This window comes from Apaloderma vittatum, unplaced genomic scaffold (genome assembly GCF_000703405.1).
Source record: "Apaloderma vittatum isolate BGI_N311 unplaced genomic scaffold, ASM70340v1 scaffold41841, whole genome shotgun sequence".
NCBI lineage: Eukaryota > Metazoa > Chordata > Aves > Trogoniformes > Trogonidae > Apaloderma > Apaloderma vittatum.
Genome location: NW_009699199.1, coordinates 17,499 through 36,278, shown reverse-complemented (window position 1 = coordinate 36,278; position 18,780 = coordinate 17,499). Strand labels below are relative to the sequence as shown.

At 37.0% G+C, this 18,780-nt stretch overlaps 1 protein-coding gene across 1 annotated transcript; it reads left to right on the top strand.

Annotated features, from left to right (window-relative positions):
* Nucleotides 1-435: 435 nt before the first annotated feature.
* CCNJ (cyclin J) lies at nt 436-6,111 on the top strand (the record flags this gene model as incomplete). The annotated part of the gene is made up of 5 exons (XM_009878269.1): nt 436-487; nt 934-1,144; nt 3,508-3,807; nt 3,899-4,058; nt 5,706-6,111. Coding segments are annotated over 5 exons (1,129 nt in total), but the record flags the coding sequence as incomplete, so codon positions are not given.
* Between the last annotated feature and the right edge of the window lie 12,669 nt (nt 6,112-18,780).

The window sequence follows — 18,780 nt, the reverse complement described above, 5'->3', positions numbered from 1 at the left end:
TTAATTGTACTCAAAAATCCTACTTACACACAGTAAGTAGGTTGTACAATCTAACTCATAAATTTATTCATGACAACAGACTGCACTGCTGTTCTGCTATATATGAGAAGAGCTACTAGGCAGGAACCTTGGGAATGTTCTTTCTACCAGCCCAAATTTTGTGTTCAAAATGGATTATGTCACAGATTTTTCTCATCTGTAGTGCTGATAGGGCTTTTAGTTTTTGGGGTTCTCGAATCTGAGACTGTATGAGGTTTATGTACACGTAACTAAATGCCTGAGAGCCCACTGTAATCGGTGTCAGTGCAACATCAATCAGATCAGATTAAGTCAGGGTTTAAACATATGCATGCAGCAAATGTTGACACGTGCACACACCATTCTTCTTCCTAAGGTTGCTACCTTCAGCTAGCTCTTCGTGCCCTTCTTCTGGAGGCACCTGCAGGAGATCTGGCAGCACTGGAATACACAAACACTTCAGTACAAAGTCTGATTGCTCAGATTGAGCTATAGCAGAAGGGGGTTGAGTTAAGCTGTTGGACTTTGCATTGAAGGAGCTGAGGAGGACTTGCATACCGTTGCTGTTCCCCGGCCGAAAGGTAGAGCCTTCGTAGTAGAGGTAGTACAACAGAAACGGTGAAAGTCTCTCTAGCCAACTGCCCAGTTGCAGGGTGTTTCATTTTAAATTATTATACTAATGTTGTGCAGAACCAAACTATTTCTTAGTTCTTCTGTAGTACAACAAATAGATTTTGTTCTGTTAAAAGGGGTACTGAAATAATGGGAACAGAAGGAAGAGGGGAGAAATAATTTGAGGATTCCATGATTTGAAGATTCCATCTCAAACTTACTGAGATTATCAACTATGTTAATCTGATATCAATTCAAACTAAATGATGGTTTTAATAAAATTACATGCTGCTGTCCATCTAGGAGCTGAAGCTGCCCTCCTACAAAGGCCAGTCTCCCCAGTTACACCTGAGAAGATACTTTGCAGATCTGATTGCTATTGTGAGCAATCGATTCAGACTCTGTCCTGCTGCACGACATCTAGCAGTGTATCTCTTGGACCTCTTTATGGATCGTTATGACATATCTATACAGCAGCTGCATGTGGTTGCTCTTTCCTGTTTACTTTTAGCAAGTAAGTATGTAGCACCGAACTTTAGAGCAATCTAGGTTTTACTGCCAAATAAATACAAGGCATGTCTTGATGGGATATAGCAGGTAAGGGAAACAAAGTGGTTATAAAAGACAGGCAGATTAGTGTGTATCGGTTTGGCCCAAGAGTCTTTAGACTCTTGTTTTGACTTCTGTTGACACCTGATGAAACTGAGAGGAGAAAAAACAAACTGTGACTAAAAACTAATTCTTGTGCCTGGAAACAAATTATTTGGACTTGAGTATTGTAGGAATAGAAAGACTGTCTTTCTGAGGACATCTCAAAATAGGTAGATCCAGTGCTGGAAATGATAAATTTGCATACCTGTGATAAAGTAAGAAATCAAACCATCTGTAGGCTGCAACTGTAAGTTGCAACGTTCTTTAAGCAAGCTAAGGTTAACGCAAATCCTGTATTGTTACATGCAAAATGTAATAATACTGGTGACCACATGGGTGAATGCACAAAGAAGACAGAATTAATTACAAACACTTACTATGACCAGTGCTGCTGATATTGATCTTGGCTAGATTCTTGTGGTTTGTATCCATCTTTTGATGTTTGTGGACCCATTTTAGATGTCCCCAAAGAAATAACAGGTGTAGTTTGTCTATGGGGTACCTTCTGCCACTTGTTCTTAAGCCAACAGATTCAGACAGACAGGTCTCAGCAGTAGAACTAATGGTTGGTTCAGTTTCTGCTGATCTGTTTCTCTGAATCTATTTTCATTTTCTCAAATAAGATATATGATATTGTCGCTCTAGGCCCTCTTCACTAGAAAACCGGAGTGCTGAGGTGTTGGCTATTTTTGGTATACTTCTTCCTTTCATTACATCCCCTGTCTCCACCAATACAGCTATTCAGAACAGTTAAATGAGACAAAGGTTATTTCAGATACTTCTGGGGGTAAACTGATTGGATGCCACCAGTCAGCAATCTCCTCTTGGCAAAGGATGAGGTGCTGAGTATGAAAACCTTGCCTCAGAAACCAGTGTAATCCATTGAGGAAAATGGATTGGCTTTGAACTAATGCCAAATTTTCAAATTAAAATGTTCCGAGGGGAATTTATTTTTTAAAAATAATAAAATCACTTCTGCCATCTTTCATGACAAGCTGCAAGTATTGCTCTGAAAGCATGAAGTACTCGCTCTTCTGAGAAGCAGTGTTTGAATTGGTTCAGAAAGTACAAAGCTGAATCCTATTTTAAACTTTTGCCCTGTGTGGCTTAAGCAAGCAATTTAATCAGTGGTGTGGTAAGTTGGACAAATCATGCTGTGATAGATCTGATAAGGTTACAGAAGTAATAAGAGAAATTATTATGTGACTCCTGAAGCTTTTATTTCTGTAATTACTAGAGTATGGGAAACAAAAACTAACTGACTGGGACTGGTGTTGGCTTAAGTCCTCCACTGTTGAAAAAAAGCAAATGTTCAGTGCCTTCAGACTTGCAAAACTCTAAAAATGTGCATTTACAACATATCATGTAGTACTGAATAGAGAGTGTAAGATGGAAAGAATTTGCAATGAAATTGAAATAGCAGAACCATATGGCAAATTGTATGGAAATGTCACACTTGTTTCTCTTATTAATGGGTTTTCTACATACACAGTTTTGCTTCGGGCTTAAAAATATACAGGCCTGACAAGTTAAAGTCCAGGGAAAGCTGAAGCTGCTAGCAGTGTTAAGGTTGAAACAGTTTATATGGCAGTGTGGGTTTTCAGGTGCACGTTGCTTAAATCCACTTGTTTGAACTGCTGGAGCAGCTTACCAGCTATTAAATTTAAAAACTGTACCTACCATAACAGGCATTAAAAGCAGGCACGTTGGATAGAGCTCTAGCTATGTTCTAATTAAGAGTTTTAGAAACAAAAAGGGTGTGTGGAGGCAGGAGGGTGATAAAGCCAGATGCTGTGATGGTATTTATGCCAAGTCACATCACAGTGGTATTTCATTGATGATGGGGCATATTATAAAATAATTTAGTGACAAAAACTTGCATATGCAGTACCAGCAATATCCTAAATACAGTTTGTTTCTGCTCTTGGCAACCAGCTTCTCTGTGCCAGGGCGGGAAAACCACAGGAAACATGGCTCTGCACAATATCCTACACAGTGTTTGACATTATCTGCTGAAATTTAGCCCCTTATGGTACATATATTGCCCCTTTTTATCTCTGATGACAGCTTCCATTTGAGCTATGCAGCTGCAGGAAAGTCTCAAGCTTGATTGACATAGTAGAATTGAAATCTGACCAGCACAGACATCAGATATAATCTGTTCTGTAGTTCGCTCATGCTTAACCTTTCTTTATTTTACCCTCTCCTCTTTCTGTTCTTCTGAAGGTAAATTTGAAGAAAAGGAAGACAGTGTCCCTAAACTTGAACAGCTGAACAGCTTGGGTTGTATGACTAACATGAATTTGGTACTAACAAAACAGAATTTGCTTCATATGGAGTTGTTGTTGCTAGAAACATTCCAGTGGAATTTGTGCCTCCCAACTGCTGCTCATTTCATCGACTATTATCTTTCCATTGCTGTCCATGAGACTGATCTTCATGATGGCTGGCCAATGGTTTGCTTAGAGAAGACTAAGTTATATATGGCAAAATATGCTGATTACTTTCTGGAAGTCTCACTGCAAGGTGAGTTACGTATTTCAGGTAATGACACCTTTGTTGTCTCGACAGACAATATCCAACTTAGACAAATCTTTCTCTTATTTCTTCTTTCTAGATCATGCATTTTTAAATTATGCCCCTTCTTTGGTTGCTACCGCGTGTGTAGCTTCTTCGAGGATTATCTTGCGCCTCTCACCAACATGGCCTACTCGACTGCATCAGCTTACTGCATACTCCTGGGATTTCCTGGTGCCCTGTATTGAACGACTATTAATGTAAGTTAACAACAGCCCTTTTTTTAAAGCTCATTTCCACATCTGTTGGTATGCTTAATTGCTGTTAGCATGAAGGTAAACTTCTTTCGAATTTCAACTTTTCTATTTTAAAAATACCTATGTATTAGGTCATATTGTTAGGTAATAACTGTTTTGTTCTTTCCAAAAAAAGAGAACCTTATCAGATCTAGCCTCTTTCCTGTTCTTTCAATAAGCAGTCCCCAGCCTTGTGTTTCCACTGAACATCTTCTGGCATGTTTTGAGAATCTGTTAAATAGCTTGTTCTCAATCTTTCTAGTCTACTTGGAGAACAAAAAGAGAAAGCGAGGAGTACCAAAGGTATAGGTGCTCCTACTTACTCGGAAGACTCTGTGCCTTGGAAGTTCAAAGAATGCTCTAAACGGGTTGTGGTTGAAACTTTCAGACTGTTTGAATGGCCACTTCTGGGGGCGGAAATCACCAGGAGGTTGTAGCTATTTTTGCTGTATACATTTTTGCACTACCATGGATACAGCTGACATGAGATATGAATGCCAGGTGCAACCTACCTGGGAAGGGATGTTGCACAATCAGTTTTTTTATTCTAAACCTTAAGATCAAAACCTATGCTCACCATAAGTGCTTTCCTCCTAGATAAGGTTGTTCTTGCCCAGATCTAGACACAGCTGTGCTCTGCAGAAGCACAAGAGTAGCTTTATCTGGAAGAATCACATCTTCCTTATAAGAGTAATGTTCTCAGCCAGATGTCCTCTTTTGGCTTCACTAATGTGTGCAATGAAAGGAATAGTACCTAAAGCATACAAGTGCTGTTGCAGAAGTGTTTTCAGTATTGCTCTGGAACACTTGTGTGGGGGGCAAACCCTTTCAGCCATCTTTGCAGTGCCCCATAAAATGTTAGCAATCTTCTAGGAAGAACTGGTGAGGGGTTGAACCCCAACTGTCTTCAAGAGATCTGCCCTGTATAGGCAGTACCAAAACGTTAAATCATTTTAGGCCTGACTGAAGTGTGTAGGTGGCACCTGCTTAAGCTCAGCGTAAGAGCAAGAGAAAGAATATGTCTAAATACATTAAAGACAGATGTAAATCAAAGGGAGTTTAGGTGAGCTGAAGTGTTAAGTACTGGGTGGACTACAAAAAGGTGAGAGGAAGAAAAAAAAAAAGAAATTCCACTTCTTAGACACAATCCAGTATCAATATACATATGATCTTTAAGTACTGTAATGTAGATCTATAAAAACCCTATACTCTGTTACCCAGTTTAAATGAGGTGGAAGCAGAAAGGTAAAAGTTTTAATTTCAGGTTCTGGTTATCTGACACTTTATTGCAGTACCACTAGTAGACTTTATTGCACTAGTAATTTTAGATACTGCTGTACTATTTGTATTGCACATGGCTTTTGTCTGCATTTTGTATTGCTATGCTGTGAAGTGAAATGCTGAAAAGCAACTGTATCCTAAAGAAACAAATTTTAAAATCTAGGTGCTTTTGAAGGGTAAGCTACAATTATTTTCTCTGTTCTTTTAAAAGCTTTGGAAGCTTTCAGATAATTTCACCTTTTTGAACGTGCTCTTAAAAGTTAACCCAAAAAGGGTTAAAACTCTTTTAATACCTATTTTCATGTATTCTGTCTTCTCAATTTGTTTTAGTGCGCATGATAACGATGTGAAGGAAGCCAACAAGCAGAAAGGACAACATGCTCAGTCTGCCCAACATACTGTATTTCAGGCTCCCGCTCCCCAGCAGGCTAATACTCCCCAGCATGTACCACAGTATCTCCAAGCTCATCAGTCTTCATTACAGTATCACCATCAGACATCACAGCAGCAAAACTGCCAGCAGATATTATCGTCTAACCATACAGCATCTTACCCACTTCAGACTTGCCCCGCTGCCTTACAGTCTAGCGTTCAGGCTCGAGGCCACCTACAGACTGGTGCTGCCATGTCAGTAGCTGTTCCGCTAGAAGTGAAGCCATGTATAAGTGTCTCCTACAACCGGAGTTACCAAGTGAATGGACGATATTCCTGTATTACTCCCTGCTTTGAGAGGTGATAAGTACAAAATGGTTTTGTGCTTGTTTTGTTTGGAGTGGGTAGTTGTGTTGAGGGGAATAGTTATGGTTGTTGTTGTTTTTTTTAAACCTCAAGCTTGAGGGCAACAAATTGAATAAAAAAAAGTCTCTTTTCAGAAATAAAAAAGATTGGCAACCAATCCAATTGGCTCAAATCCAGACTGCAAAAAAAACCAAAAAAGCACACAGAACACCCTCAAAAAAGAATGTGTATACCTGGGGGCAGTAAGTTCTTACTCTGGCACTCAGAATACTCTGTGCTTCTAACACACATCTTTGAAATACTAGTATAAAGAAAAATAGCTGTGGACTAACTATAGACTTTTAATGAAGGAGATATGCAGTATTATTTTGAAGACATTTATGTAATGCCACCATACAGTATTAACACTTACTTTAAATTTACTGAAACTTAAGAATCTGTTGAATGCCAGACTTCTCCAGACACATTGGGACCATGGGAATAAACAGATCTCCTCTGGCTAACTCCGTACTTTTGCCCCCCTTTCAGCACTTGTGTTGGATATTTGCTTTAGGCTGAGGCATTTGAGTTAACTGGTATTCTGGCTAGTGTTTAAGCTTTGTACCCTACAGGATAGACACTGTTTTTGCTTCTTTTCTTCTCCCTGTCCTTTTTATGTTTAAAGTAACTTTTTCATACTAACTCAGGGAATTTTCTGCTCAGTACTCGGTGCTGCTGGTTAGTACACTTAATTGGGGATAACTTGAAGGAGGAAGATAGAGAGGGAAAAGACTATAGCAGGTCAAGTGGCTTTTCTTCAGGGCATCCATATGCAGAGTACCAAAGGGATATGTTTGTGTTCACAGAACTTAGATGTGAACTACTGCCCAGCAGTGGGTGGGGTATCGAGTAATTGAAGAAAAGAGAAAGTTTCAGCTGAACTTGTACTGTACCAGAACTACTACAGTGGCTCCGATTCCTCTGTGTACACACAAACTCACACGTATTATCAACGAACAGAAAGCATCCTCCAATTGTACTGACAGTATCACTTATACAATAAAAGTACAGTTCAATTCCTGTAGACATCCTGTTCTGTCAGGCTCATAGCGGAGGGCGATTCTCAGGTAATAGTGGGGCAACTTTTTCTTCTATGATTTAGGAGCTCTAAAGAAAATGCAGAGATTTACTCTTCTAAACGGGTGGATCAAAAATATATTGCAGAGTGAACTGCTTTATCACAGTTAAGGTGCTACTCACATAACTTTATGGAATTACACTATTTCCTGTAGAGTGGATAGTCTGAGGGTAGAAAGCTTCACTCATCCAACTCTTGGATGAAAATGGCGGTAGAGATGTTATTGGTGGATTTATTTTTTTTTTTTAAGTACAAGAAGATACCTACTTTCTTCCTCCCATATTCTACCATGAGAGAGGTATGGATGACAGGATTCTTACTTCTTTAAAATATCTTCATAGTATGTGGACTTCGTTTTATTTGTTATTTTACCACCACGTTCTCCCCTGTCTTAGTGGCAGCATTTAAAATTGTGTACCATCTAATGATACTGAATATTGTGAATTTAACAGAGACTGTTTTGAAAGCAGGGGCAATTAAGATACATTATCAATATTAAGATGAAGGCTTTATCACATGAGAGGGGGCCTTACCATAATGTTCAGAATGAAGGGAGGACAGCTCTGTTCATTTTTCCTGACGCTGAATAATAACATGCTACAAAAACCTAGTTACTGTTGAGGAGAAGAAATCCTGTTTCTCTTGTTTTATTTTGTGGGGGTTCTTCTGTGTTTTTTTTTCATAAATCCCAGTTTTTGTTGTGGGCTTTTGTAGCATGTGTGTAAGTCAAGAGGGATAGGAGGGTGGATAAAAGAGATGACCCTCTCTGTTTTATACTAGAGAATCGACTTTGAAAGGGCATCATATGGTCAATTCTTAACTAAAGTGCAAGTTTATTTAGTTTTGCTTTTTTTTCCCCCCTCTCCTCCCTTCATCTCTTAAAGAGTATTTCCTTATGTCTGAGAGTAGTGTTGAGACTTACCACCTCATAAGATACCATGCTTTTTATTCAGCATTGTTACCCATTTAAGAGGGAAACAAACTTCTTTCTGCTGGTTCATTTTGTTGCAATGCTATATCCAAGTCCTCAGTGCTCTGACTACCTCTGATGCTATGAATGTACAGTCTTGTAATAGACCATGACTTGAAATAACAGCAGATGCCTGTAGCAATATTTTTTCTGTAAAATCTTTAAATCAGCTAACTTGTCATCTCTATTTGTGGAACAGCAGTATAGGCTCTTATTGTTGGGGGTATTAGTAAATTTATCCCATAGACATTTGGTATATAAAAATTAAACTAATACTTAACACTGGAATTGTAATGGGCGGGGGGTTATTCAGTTAGTTAATACTGCAAATTTACATTTAATAGGGTATTTTTTATTTTACTATTTTAAGACATTAGGTCAACTGTAAAAAAGATCCCACTACATGCTGTTTGTTTTTAATTTATTACTTAGTCTGACTTTTTTCTGACACTACAGCTGCATAATGACTACAGAAAAAATGTACACTGAAGAGTTTCAATATATTATTTAAAAGGGCTTTACCAGTGTACATTAAAAATACACTGTTCTTACTATTAGAACCAAAATGTGTTTATGGCATAAATAAGAATGGTGCTCCTAAATAGAAAATGTCCAAAACAATGGAATCTTTGTGAGTGCTATGCATTCAACATATTTTTAAAAATAAAACTAGTTTTGAGTAAGAAGGCTCCAGTGTGTATTATGCTGTTGTGTGTGGTGTTTTTTTTAAAATATGTAAACTGATCCTAATCTGTCTTGCATCATCCCTGGGCATGGGCTGAAGATGTAAGGACTCTTCTTTCTCCCCACCCTTTCTATGACACTACATTCTGACTTAATTTTATTTTTTAAAAAAAACACAGCAGGAAGGAAACCATGCAGGAAGGGGCTTTAGAACTAATTGCATATGCTAAACATTGTATGCTTCAACAATGTCTCTAGTGCACAGCTGTAGCAAAGAAATCAAGAACAAAAGAACTGTAGTAGTTCAAGAGCAGGGGGCTGAATTCACTTTGTTCTCATTTAAAGAAATAAATAAATAAAGCAGTGACACTGGCAATCTCATAATACTAGGAATCATTTAGGATAATATGTAGGAATAGTCTTTTGTCAAGAGCTATAAGTGCTTAGGCTATTTACAATAGCTGTGAAGGTTCAATGATGGCAAAGACAACATCATGTGATGTATCCCAGCAGAAGTATTTCTGGAGGTCTACAGTTTCTGATAACTGCCCCTTACTAAAAGAATGGGTAGTTCTTCCTAACAACACATATGTTTCACATTTGTAACAAGGCTACATGACTATGGCTAGAGCTCCAAAAATTAAGTAGGCTGTACAGAACTTAATTCCTCTGAAGTTAGAAAATGAAATTAAATGAGATCTGTTAGGTTGCAGCCATCCATTTAGGAATAAACTCTGATTGTGAAAATCCTTCTTGAGGGCCTAGAGACAGATAGAGAGCAAGATCTGCTCTGTCCCACTAAGGAACAAGGGCAATGCTCCAGTACAGTTGTGGCAATTTTTACTGTAATTACAAAATAGGAACTACCCCTGACCTTTATGAGTCCCTAACACCTGCAAGGACTGCCAGTTACTTTTCACTTCACTATTTCAGTAGAAGTCTCAGCTTCAGATTTTAAATTGCAAGTCTGAGGCTTTTTTGTTTTGTTTGTACATAACAAGACGAGCTTTTCTGCTTCCCAGGACCCAGGTTTATTATCTACATTAAATATGAGAATATTTATACTCTTTCAGCATTGCAAATTTAGCTTCAAAGATGAAATTTTGAGTTATCGCTACAGTGACTGCCACATCACCAGAAAGGTTTTGCAACTGTAATACTGCTGTTAAGAATATGTAAGCCAGAAACTAATGTACCACCCTCCTTTAATAATTTTTAGCTCTACATTCTGAATGGTCACAGGAACAAAAGTCACTTGAGTAGATAAGGCCTTATCTAACTGAACACAAGTGGCCAGTTAGTCTTATTTTATTACAAGGTTATCAACAGCAGTTTTTAAAAACACCAAGTAAAGTAGTAGTAACAAAATACACAGTTATTTTTAGCCCCTATTATAATGGTATTTTAGCGGTTATAGCACAAGCACATATATTCTTGAAGTTTACATTACACATGTTGTTCTTCCCATCATTAAATGTTATGTAACAAATTTCTATAACTTCAATAAACAAGGCATGCATTCTGACAAAAGAAGGCATTTTCTACAAAATATTAAAAAGAAAAAAGCCAGCAACTTAAAACTGAATAATTAAGAGAATAACTACAAAGGAAGTAGTTTCAGGTTTTCAAAGTTCTCAGTGCAACCAAGGATGTGGGCTTTTGTTGCATATCCTACGAAGACAAGACAGAAGACTTAAGTTAGAGATGTTGATACAGCGAACATAAGATTTGGTATATAATGTTCACATTCATCAGTGCAAGTCAGTTAAATTGTTATCGCTCCTATTAGCTGGTATATGCATTCTAAAACAGTTTAGAAATACTGCTGCTTTCCTCTGAACATTTGAATTTACTCTCCTGAAACAGCAAGTTAAAAGAATGCTTTCACAGAACAACCCAAAAAAAGCTCTCAAAGTATGCATTTTCCATATTCTATGAATCATTTAACAGACCAATCTAAAGCTATATATTCTGTAGGAATTTTTTCATGCTAATCAGCCATTAATTACAAGGAGATTTGCAGGCATTTGTATGCCAGTTTATAGTTAAGTCTGCAGATAATGTATAGTTAGAATCTTCCTATAACAACAGAACACACTGGCTTATTTCTTCTGGCACTGAAAAGATGAGTTGTGGTCTTGCTACATTTTGCAAACCAAGAGCTTTCTTTCCTGTTTTTCATTCCTTACCTAATTGATTGTTCTAAGTCCCTTCCAACTGAAATATTCTAGTATATCATCTTGTTCCATGAGAGGTAAGCAACGTAACTTTGGTTTTAAACATTGTAATTTAAAGGATATTTATTCATGATTGATCAGAGAAACTAAGTAGACCCAGAAAACCAAAGTGTTATTTGGATATAGATGAAAATACATGTCAAGAGGAAAATTTTTTTCTGGAAACTTCTGAAAAATGAGTTCCAGTTTGATGCACAGCTACCATTACTAACTGCAAATGCATGTATGGCATCTGGATATGTTACCCGATAACTGGGAAAAAAATATTACAGCTGTAACTGTAACTTGGAAGGATTAAGAGAAAAAAAAAATGTAACATATCTTTATCAATAACCACTCTCTAGTTAAAATGTTTTAAAACACAGAAGATGATCTACTATGTGCGATGCTTGCAGTGTAAATAAACTGAGTCCACAAAAGGTGGACTGCTTATCTGTAACCAAACTCTTGTAAATAATTATTTTCTCCTTAAATACCTTTTTCTATGCATCTTCAGGTATCTAGGTATCTTTATCATGGTTAAGACAACAAAGAAAGATATGTAAAGTGTTGCTTATACATTTTCAGAAAATTAAACCAGACAATTGCTTTCTAGTAACTGAAAATCATTGTATGCGTAATGGCACGTTGGCACAGTTACAGAGTAGATGATGTTTCAATACCTGAGCCCATCAGATTGGGTACTTTTAAGACTAACTCTCCTTTCAGTTTGACCTACAAATTTGTTAATGGGACTCCACAGCAGAAGAGAAAGGTAGATTGTAAATCTGCCTGTTGTCAGCATGTGAAAGATTTTGCCAAATGGTCTTCTGCTTTACCCTTTTCTACAGCAGTCAACTACATACATATCTGCATTCCAACCACCTATCAGCTATGCTACTAAGAGGTTTCTAGTTGTTTCGTTTGTTTTTAAAACACTCATCATGGTAACATTTTGCTAAGAATTGCAACATGTTTGGATGCGTAGATTTTGCAGGCACTCCAGATGGCATCGCTGCAGAGCCCCAGAGATGGAGAAATTCTTCAGAAATGCCTCAGAGACTCAGTTTCTAGGGCAAGTGCCTGCATTTCAGAGAACGGTTCTATGCTTCTGGCCTTGCATCGTATTTCAGTGCTTAGTGCTTGTTCACTGTGGTGCAATAAAGACAATCTCCAAGGACTTGGATATTCTGTACCCTTCTAGCAGAGATTACAAATACCTAGAAGACTATCTTCATTGACAGATGAAGGAATGGGTGTGTAGCCATGCCTCCAAAAGACTGCTGAATGACAGTCCTGCAAAACCAGGGTAAGATCCTACTCGGAAACAGGTTCTCTACTAGTAGAAAAGTCCCTATCAGGCTTCTCTACCTGGGCTCAGGATTATGTGCTCTAAACAGAGCACAGAAATGGTTGCGAGTCTGTTTGAGAATTTCTTGTGAAGTCTCCTGGTAAAAAGGTAGCAAGCATGCAGCTCTATGCGTAGGAGAGATCACACAGGCTAAGATACATCAAGAATTTTTTCCACTTCCTCGATCAACTAGATACTGAGAACCCAAAACTAGCCTGGAAGCATTTCCATCACCGCTTTCTCTTTGAGCAAGCTGCCTGGTTTGTTTGTTTCCATAACCCATTCCCTGTTTGTATATTTCTGTTTATACTTGAGTTAGTACATGCCTTGGTTTATATTTAACAGGAAACCATTCTATCTCTGTGCTGATTTAACTCCATGTTTTTACATTCTCCCCCTTGACAAAGCAGGTAACATTCTGGAGAGGATAAAAATATATTGAACTGCTAGCCCCTTGCAACACAGCCCCATTAAGAGATTCCTAAAGAATTCTTCCAGTTAGTACAAATGTCATTTTCCCCCTAAATCAACAAAAAATAATTATCAGCAATGATGTACACTTCCAGTTGAAAAAAAAAGTAGAAAGGCTACTTAGCTTTCTTAATATACTCGTAGTAAGACTTTAAAATGTAGATTTAAAACAGCACTTTCTTCTGCAACCTTTTACAAATTGTTCTCTTCCCTCTGAAAAGGGTGCAGGACAACTCGAAACAGATCAAAGTCTTTCACATGTTAAAATAATAATTACAGCACTAATTACAGCTGTCTTAAACACTACTGGATGTTGCAAAAACAAGATTCAAGGCATCGTGTTCCACAAATATTTAATTTTACCTCACATACAATTGCATTGACTGCACTGATGAAAAAAAAATGGTATTGCTTAAAGAATAATCTAGTAAGAGCAAACAGCAGAGAAGTGCAAAATAATAGGACAGGTGAGGTGAAATTAGTGTTCTTATTCATCCCTCTATTATTCTTTTTTTAAAAAGGAAGAAAAAAAACAATAAAAACACTTACTAGAACTGAAAGGCAATGTATTTAAAACCAAAATTAACTAGAACAAATTATCACAGCTTTCAACGAGGGCAAGAGCTTAGCAGGATTTTCAAGAGATTAAGCATTTACGTAGCTAATCAAATCATTCAGGATTTAAGACAAATACTAATGAAGCTAAGGAAGAAATATCTCTTAATGCAAATAACTCACTAAGTTATGACAGGATTCCTTGTACATAACCACTTGGCAGATGTGACTAAATGTAGAAAGCAGAGAATTTTCCTAGACTTGATAAAACAGTTACTTTTCAACAAATTTTTGTGGTATAGTAGATGTATATTTGATTCTGCTAAGCACTTCATATGCTGTATGCTCTTCCTATGCACAGAAGTAAAAATGTGCAAGCTTGATTTCAAGACTTGATTCTAAAACAGCCATTATGAAAAGCACCTATGCTTTTTTTCCAAAATTACAGAAAATACTTACACAAGAGTACTGCACGTTGTTCTTATTTCCCAGAGCCAAACTGATGCAATACTATATGCAAAATTAAAAGGAATAAGCTGTTTACCAGAAATTCTGTCCTCTCTCTATAATACTATTTCACTCCTAGATACAAAAAAAAAAAAAAAAAAAAAAAAAGGTGTGTTTTTAAGACAATCCCTTTCTTCCTCTGCCCCACACACTTCCTCTAGAGCTCTTTGAGGGAAGAGTTACCAGCGTTTGCATAATTCAGCTTGAAAACTCTCCTGGAACTGTACTATTATGTGATTATTTCCATACACAGGTATGACTATCATAGCAAATCATATAATCTGTATTTAGCTAGCAATTAAAGATTTTACTTCCCTCTCTGTAAAGCAAATAATTAGTCTGCATAAATTTAAATGAACTTAAAACAGATTGTTTCAGTAATCTCCCACCTCATTTACATTTTTATTTATTATGCAATTTTTACTTCTGATGTCCTCTAAATATCAACATCCGCACATATTGTTAAATTGTGAGTCAAAACCAAATTTCACAAGTTTGGGGTTTTTTTTAATGGATTCTAAGAAATAAACTCATATTTACTTAAATTACAATAAACATCCCATAGCTCTTGTGGCAGACTCAGTACCTTTAATGCAGTTCATTACTAAAACTCTTCTTCCTTTATCGTAAAAATCACCAGTTACTATTTCTTGTTTCAAAATTGTGCTTTATATTTCTTTTAAAAAAATACATGCTCTCTGAAGAACTGTTTGGTTTTAGTTTCTTATAAACTAGAACATAAAAATTACTCTGGCTTGTAACTTCAAAGCTCACTACACAGGAAAATCATGTAGGTAGATAATATTGTGTGTTCAAGATATTAATCCACCCTATTTTGCAATTCTTAATGAATAGACTCACTAAGTTCTGGAAAAGGACTCTTGAAGAGAAGAACATTAGAGGATTTCTTCCCAAAAGAACACATTCTGTGACAAGTGCACTTGGGAAATAGTCTATTGCTAGTCTTCTAGTCTCAGAGAAATGGAAGAGAAATCTTGGAATTATGCACTAAAACATTAAAACCCAAGGAATGTGTAAAATGAAAATGGCTTGGCAGTGTTAGGTTGATGGTTGCACTCGATCTTAAGGGTCTTTTTCAACCTAAATGATTCTATGATTCTATTCCATGACATTAAGACCTCCAGTATTCTGCAATTCGCTTTCCATTACCCTACTCAAATTGACAAAAGCTATTTAAATAAAAGGAACCTATAAAATTGCAATAAAAATTTTAATCGGCTAACTCAGCTGTATTCTAAATACCCCTTAGTTCACTCTTTTCTCCCAAACTTCCTGCAATCTATGTTCTCATGATAGTCATTAGCTATGGCTAAATGCAGAGTCTGAAGCTTGACTAGAATAATCCAAATATTGTGACTGAACTTTCTATTCTTCTCTGAATTCTTTGTGTTGCTCAGACAAACTACATTTCAGTTCCTCCTTCAGGCCCTTGTACTCTCCTCATCATGAGGAAAACATGCCCCCACCTCTCATTGTAGTCACAAATGGGACAAAGAGGTGCTTTCTTAAAAAACTTTCAGGAAAGGCTATTTTGGAATCACACAGTAAAACGGGGGGCTGTCTTCACATCAGCTCTAAGACACACAGAGACACAAAGGGTACTCACAAATAATACCCCCTGCAGTTATTATAATATGTACTACTGGACATTGTAGAGTATCATCACTGAAAAATTAAAAATACTATCACTTTGCTTTTATAACAACCAAACCTCCTACATAGTTCTGCAAATACCATTGGAATACTCTGCATTTAATTTTATATTACTTCCAATGGCTACAAAGGAGCTGAGAACAGAATTGTAACTCATCCAAGCCAGTTCTCCCTCATATGAGTGGCCACTGGAACACTGACGTCATATCAAAACGTGAAGATGATACAACTGGGAACACAAAGCTAAAACCATTTGTTGGCAGACTGAACAAGTAACAACTAACATGCTGCAGGTGTAGATACCAGAACTAGTTCCTCATGTGATAGCTCGGATCTAGCCGGTTTTCTTAGCTCAAGATGCAGCATATCCTTTCCAAGGCCCATGGAAGTCACATACATCATTTTCTTATGGCACTGCAATTTGAACTAATTGGCACTGCAGATGCAAGACGGTGCTGTGCAAATCAAACACTCAAGACTCCTAAGATCAAAGCTCACCCTCTTAAACTGACACAAAAATGACCTCTAGCAAAAAGAACGCCACGAACCAGCAAAAGAACTATTCCAAATTATAGCTGCAGTATCCTAAAGGAACTCCTGTATCAGATGAAGGGTTCTCAAAGCGTTGTGAATGCTTTCTCATTTGGCCAGCTCTCAATCATTCCCAAGAATCATGGAAAGAAAAGCCGTCTACTTTGCATCAAAGCATCTGAAAAGTTCCCTGTGAGGGCAGATTTTGAACTAACCAGAGAACAGTAACATATGAACAGTAACATATAGGAAAAGGTTCGTGTTAATATTGAGACAGAAATCTTGACAAGGAGTCTAGAGCTCAAAGAAAAGCACTAAGATCAAAACTTGGAAGTATTATGAAGGCAGAGATGTCAGCTTCTGGTTACACAGGTAGAGCAACACTTTCCTTCACCACGATACTAGCGTTTTTCTGCCACCTACTGATACTTTTCAGCTCCCTCTTTTATCTGGCAGTTTACTCATGATAGTCAACAGATGAGTAGGTGACTCAGGTAGCTACTTCTGGCATCTCCACATGCAAGTATATATTTCTTTGAAATTTTTAGAATTTTAAAAATCTACAGTTCTTCAAGTAACCATCCAACGAACAGCTCTCGTGCACAACTGTCACTGATAGTGCAGAACATACGTGGATACATATGCTTACAAGAAAAGTCTAAAATAATTTTATAATGCCTACAATGATAACTGGTAGTAATAGTTACTGAGGAAATTATTTTTTAAAAGTTGATTATGCTACAAAGAGGTTGAAAATTGAGACAGCAGATACCTCATATTATTTGTCAGTTATTTATACCAATCATTATCACAGGCTTTATTTCCATTTAAGTTAACTGTATGACTTGGGAATCCACATAATTTTTTTTCTGGCCCTAAATGCAACAATAAAGGAAAACAAACACTAGCAGGAAACTCTACAGAAAATGTCCATAAAAATGGAGCTCAAAATCTACTGACTCCCAGAATACACCCATCCTCTGCATGAAACAGTTTAAGAGTCAAGAATTTCATTACTAATCTTGGCATAAAGACACAGCACTATGAACATGTTTATTACAAACAAAAATAGTCCCTCATCTATTAACTTAATGAACCGGTAAGATTGTGAGAGAGTTGCAAGAAAAAAATGACAAGAAAACCTGCATTCTAGAGATGGACTGAAAAAGTCAGCTTATAAATACAGAGAGCATTACCAGCAGCCTATCAGTGTCTGCACAAGAACATATCCAGTATGGAGTCCTAAACTAGCATATATGGGCATACCAAAAAACAATTCCAGGAAGTCAAATCTTGGTAAGTTTAAATTGGATGTACATGACAAGAAATAAAATACTGTGAATAACTAATTATTAGAACAACTCTTCTAGGGGTGTGACATATTCCATCATGATATCCAATTTTTAAAATTACTAACTGGAAGAGGAGCTATAAGGCTTTTTAATGAAGGAAAATACAAAAGTTCGTATCAGTTGGCTTGCTGAAGAAAGTCAACCCAGAATTTCAACAGCAAAAGTATTTCAGAGAATGTCAGGTTTCTTGGAAAATTTCTAATTGTAGCTGAACAGTTCAGTACTTCAGAGAAACCAGACTTTTTCCAAACCCAGAAACAATTAAATGGAATAACATCTGTACTTCTTCAGTGTCCTTGCTGACTCTTGCTCTGTCTCAGACCTTCATATCACATGATAAATTGTGGCAGCTCAGCTCGACCGCTCACAGTGTGTCTTGGTATATACAGTCCCATCCACAAAGAACATGTGAGAAGTCTTCCAGTCTATAAAAACCAGCATGCTAGACACAGTATTTAATCAAAATGGTAGGTTTTCAACTATATTTAAGGGGTTTTTCTCAGTTTGGTTTATTTTGACAATATATAAATTGGAGGGAAATTAACTTTTTTTGTTCAAAGTATCATATTATCTAGCCCTAACACCTATGAATATAATTTAGTGAGCTATAACAGATTTCTTACTGGATTTGAATCACATAATTTCTGCTGTTAACTAATATATCTAATATGCTTGCAATTACAGTTAATCCAAACACAGGACAAGCAGGAAACGTGAGGCAGCATACATAAACATGGATCAGCAACTAAATGGATAATGAACTGATTTTTCTGCTACATAAAGGAACAGGAAAAAGTAGAAAATACAGAAAAAAGTTAATACCCTTTGTCACATATAAGTTAAAACAAAAATCATGTCTAATATTCTAAATTCCTGAAATATTTTACATGGTATCTCCCTATAAACAGGGGTACTTGAAAATAGCAGAAGTTTCTAATTTACAACTGTAAGTAGTCAATAGACTAGAATAGAATAGTTTTGGCTGAAAGAGACGTTCAAGATCAGCAAGTCCAACCTTTTCCTAGCCCCATCAACACCACTAAACCATGTTCTTAAATGCAACATCCACCCGTCTCTTAAACACCTCCAGGGATGATGACTCAACCCCCTCCCTGGGCAGCCTGTTCCAATGCCTAACAACCCTCTCAGTAAAGAAATGCTCTGCAGCAGCTGGAAGCATTTACACTTTTTAATATCTTCTTCAGTAACAAAGTTAAATTCTTCTTGCAGCTGTTCACA